Source organism: Phacochoerus africanus, chromosome 6 (assembly GCF_016906955.1).
Source record: "Phacochoerus africanus isolate WHEZ1 chromosome 6, ROS_Pafr_v1, whole genome shotgun sequence".
Classification (NCBI taxonomy): domain Eukaryota; kingdom Metazoa; phylum Chordata; class Mammalia; order Artiodactyla; family Suidae; genus Phacochoerus; species Phacochoerus africanus.
In genome coordinates this window covers 215,320-219,306 of record NC_062549.1, presented here as the reverse complement: position 1 = coordinate 219,306, position 3,987 = coordinate 215,320, and the positions used below count along the sequence as shown (strand labels likewise).

General features: G+C 58.2%; 1 protein-coding gene across 1 annotated transcript; it reads left to right on the top strand.

Moving 5' to 3' along the window:
- Nucleotides 1-1,454: 1,454 nt before the first annotated feature.
- Nucleotides 1,455-3,750, top strand: COMMD5 (COMM domain containing 5). Its single transcript, XM_047785665.1, has 2 exons — nt 1,455-1,524; nt 2,831-3,750. Exon 2 carries the CDS (start codon nt 2,888-2,890, stop codon nt 3,560-3,562), a length of 675 nt encoding a protein of 224 aa, XP_047641621.1. The 5' UTR covers nt 1,455-1,524; nt 2,831-2,887; the 3' UTR covers nt 3,563-3,750.
- The last annotated feature ends 237 nt before the right edge of the window (nt 3,751-3,987 follow it).

Below are 3,987 nucleotides of genomic sequence, written 5' to 3'. Positions count from 1 at the left end.
TGTCTTGGCTATTATGAACTTTTTTTTTTTTTTGTCTTTTTGCCATTTCTTTGGGCCGCTCCCACGGCACATGGAGGTTCCCAGGCTAGGGGTCGAATCGGAGCTGTAGCCACCGGCCTACGCCAGAGCCACAGCAACGCGGGATCCGAGCCACGTCTGCAACCCACACCACAGCTCACGGCAACGCCGGATTGTTAACCCACTGAGCAAGGGCAGGGACCGAACCTGCAACCTCATGGTTCCTAGTTGTATTCGTTAACCAGAGCGCCACGACGGGAACTTTTTTTTTTTTTTTATAGTGAACATTTTTAACCTTTTAAGATACTGCAAAACTCTTTTCCGGTGTAGCTGGACCACTCTCCCCTCCCACCAACCATGTAGAAGGGTTTCATTTTGTCCATGTCTTCCCAAAACTTGTTATTTGTCTTAGTCTGTTTGGGGTACTATAATGAAATACTACAGATTGGGTGGGTAATAAACAACAGAAACTAATTTCGCACAATTTTGGAAACTGGAAGTGTGATATCAGGAGGCAGCATGGTCAGATTCTAGTGAAAGATAGCTACCGGGCTGCAGACTGCCGAATTCTGATGGTGTCTTCATACAGTGGAAAGAGCTAGTCAGCTCTCTGTCTCTCTCTCTCTTTCTTTTGTTCGTGTTGAAGTACATGGAAATTCCTGGGCCAGGGATCAAACTGGAGCCACAGCAATGACAATGCCAGATCCTTAACCCACTGACTCCTGTGGTCTCTTCTGAAGGGACACTAAGACCATGCATGAGGGCTCCCCTCCTGACCTGAGTGCCTCTCCAAGGCCTTATCTCCAAACACCATTACAGTGGGATTAGGGTTTCAACATAGGAATAAACATTCAGTTCAATGTGGGAACTCCTCACTGATTTCTTAAAACACCTCTTTACTGGCGTTCCCTGGGGGTGCAGCAGCAACGAATCCGACTAGTACCCATGAGGACGCCTGTTCTATCCCTGGCCTCACTCAGTGGGTTAGGGATATGCGTTGCCCGCGAGCTGTGATGTAGGTCACAGACACAGCTACATTCCGCGTTGCTATGGCTGTGGTGTAGGTCTGCTATAGCTTCAATTCGACCGCTAGCCTGGGAACCTCCATATGCCGAGGGTGCCGCCCTAAAAAAGCAAAAAAAACCAAAAACCAAAAAACCCCAAACCCCACCACCTTATTGAGATGAATGCACACCCTATTCAATTCAGTCATCCAAAGCGTACAGGAGAGAGGCGAGGTACGCTCACAATCACTGTGCAGCCGCCCTCCCAGGCCACGGTCGTGCTCTTGCCCTCTCCCGCCGCCACCAGACACGCAGAGAAGGGCGCCAGCGCGCCTTGCCCACCGGGACCCCTAGGAGGAACCCGGAGGCCTAGGCCCCGCCCTTCCGGCCGCGGGTCCCGGGGGCGGGGCCACCCGCCGGTCTAGAGCCGCCCGGAAGTGTCTCCGGGTCGCTTCCGGAGGCCGGGCCTCCCTGCAGCTCTTTGCTCTGCACCGCTCGCCAGGTGCGTGGGAGGCGCGGGCGGCGGGACTGGGAGTGGGTGGCCCTGCCGCGCGGGGCGGCGGACTCGTGCAGGTCCCTTGGCCGCCGGACGCTCTGGAGGCAGTCGGCCTGTCCGGCAGGTCGGGGCGGGACCCGAGCGCGCTGACCGCGGCCGGGGCGCGGCGGCTCGGGCGCGCTTGGGTGGCCGCCCAGGCGCGCTCCTTCCTCCAGGCCGGCGGCGGGGCAAGGGTCGGCTGAGGGTAGCGGGCTGGCCTCCGGGGAGCCGGGCCTGAGCGTCAGGTGGCGGGCAGTAAAATGCTCTCCCGATCCTGGCCGGGTCCCCAGGGAGAACCCTCGCGTTCTGGCACTGGGCGGTAGTTGACAGCCAGCGTTAGGGGCCTGGCTTTCCGGTGGGAGTGGGCTACGGCGAAGCCAGTGGCGAGTTCCCTGTGCTCCCGAGCTCCGCCCCCGGCCCCCGGGGCCCCCTTTCCGCTGCGCTGTGAGGACCAAGGGCTGTGATGGGCCTGTGTCCGCCCTCCTCTTTTCAGCACCCAGGCGATTATGGTGGGCGGTGCTCTCGTGCATAGGCAGGTGTTGGAGTTGGTCTCTGAGACGAGCTCTTCCTTCAGGGACTGCACCTAAAGTTTGTTGTCACACGCCCCTCAGCCCCTCCTGCCCTGGCGGTCGCCGTCTGGTTTCCTCATGCTGTGGTGAAAACAGCAGGGACTTCTGAGTAGACGAGCCTGGGTTCTAGTCCTTGACTCGGGCATTTGTTTGAGCCTAGACTTCCTCGTTGGTAGGGTGAGAACAATAACCTGCTCTTGCAGAGTCGTGAGGCTCGCAGGTGGAATAGTTAGTTAGTAGACTGGTCCTGGAGTGATCTGTGGTAGCGGCAGTGGCTTCTGTGTCATTGTATTCTCTGGAACCCCCCCCCCCCCCCGCCTTTTTTCGGCTGCCCTCCGGGTATGGAGTTCCCCGGGCAGGGGTCAGATCTAAGCCACATCAGTTTGACCGCAGCTGCAACAACCCGGATACTTTAACCCACCGTGTCGGACTGGGTGAGGATAGAATCTTCGTTCTGGCACTTAAGAGATGCCGCCCATCCCGTGGAGCCATAGCAGGAACTCCTTTCTGGACCTTTCTTCTCCTTCATTCTTTCATCTGTTATTTATTTGAACTTATGCGTGCTCCCCTGTGGTTCGGTTCTCTTGCTTGTCTCCTGCCGACCTCTGATGTCAGCATTAGGCAGGTGGAGAGTGTATCGGTCCTCATTTGCTGGCCCAAAGGCCATGGGAGTCACTGGGCTTCTCTCCCACACCCCCTTCCAGGCACTTGCAGCTGGGAGCTTTCCTCTGGGCTGGCTGATCAAAGAGCAGGAAGCAGCGATGTCTGCTGTGGGTTCTGCAGCTCCATACCTGCATCACCCTGCTGACAGTCACAGTGGCCGGGTGAGTTTCCTGGGGACCCAGCTGCCCCCAGAGGTGGCATCCATGCTGCGGCTCCTGGGGGACCTGGACAAGGGCACGTTCAGAAGATTGTTGAAGCTGGTGGTCAGCAGCCTGCAGGGAGAAGACTGCCGCGAGGCTGTGCAACGCCTCGGGGCTGGTGCAGACCTGCCTGAGGAGCGGCTGGGTGCCCTGATTGCTGGCATACACACCCTGCTCCAGCAGGCCCTCCGGCTGCCCCCGGCCAGCCTGAAACCTGATGCCTTCAAGAACCAGCTCCAGGAGCTCTGCATCCCCCAGGACCTGGTTGTGGATTTGGCCAGTGTGGTGTTTGGGAGCCAGCGGCCTCTCCTTGACTCTGTGGCCAGGCAGCAGGGAGCCTGGCTGCCCCACGTTGTCGACTTTAGGTGGAGAGTGGACGTGGCCATCTCCACCAGCGCCCTGACCCGCTCCTTGCAGCCGAGCGTCCTGATGCAGCTGAAGCTTTCGGATGGATCCGCACACCTCTTCGAGGTCCCCACGGCCAAGTTCCAGGAGCTGAGGTTCGCTGTGGCCCTGGTCCTGAAAGAGATGGCCGACCTGGAGAAGAGATGCGAGCGCAAACTGCAGGACTAACCCTCCCCCGCCAGTCCCCTTCTGGTCACCCGGGGACAGCTGGCTCAGACACTGTCTCCAGAACGAAGCCCGGCCCCCACCCTCAGGAGGCCCTCCAGTGAGAGCGTTTGGGTGAAACCGCATCATTCTCTAAATGGAGGACAGCCGGGTCTTTCTTTTTTTTGGAAGTAAAGCGACTATGAAAACCATGTCTTCCTGAGTGGGTGTCAACCTGCAGGCCCCTCCCCTCAGCTGTCAGCCGGTCTTGTTGCAGAGCAAGGGCAGCGCTCCAGTGTGGCCACGTGTGGTCTGATCAGTGTCTGGGGTGCAGGCCAAAGCTTTTGTGAGGACACGAAGGTTGATCTGAGTTCTTGCTCATTTGCTCTTGTGACCTCTGTGTTTCAGGATGGATATTTCATTCCCCTTCTTAAGCCCCTGCCCTTATG

Excerpts from the sequence above, each read along its gene's own strand:
- COMMD5 (XM_047785665.1), top strand. The coding sequence starts at position 2,888 with ATGTCTGCTGTGGGTTCTGCAGCTCCATACCTGCATCACCCTGCTGAC.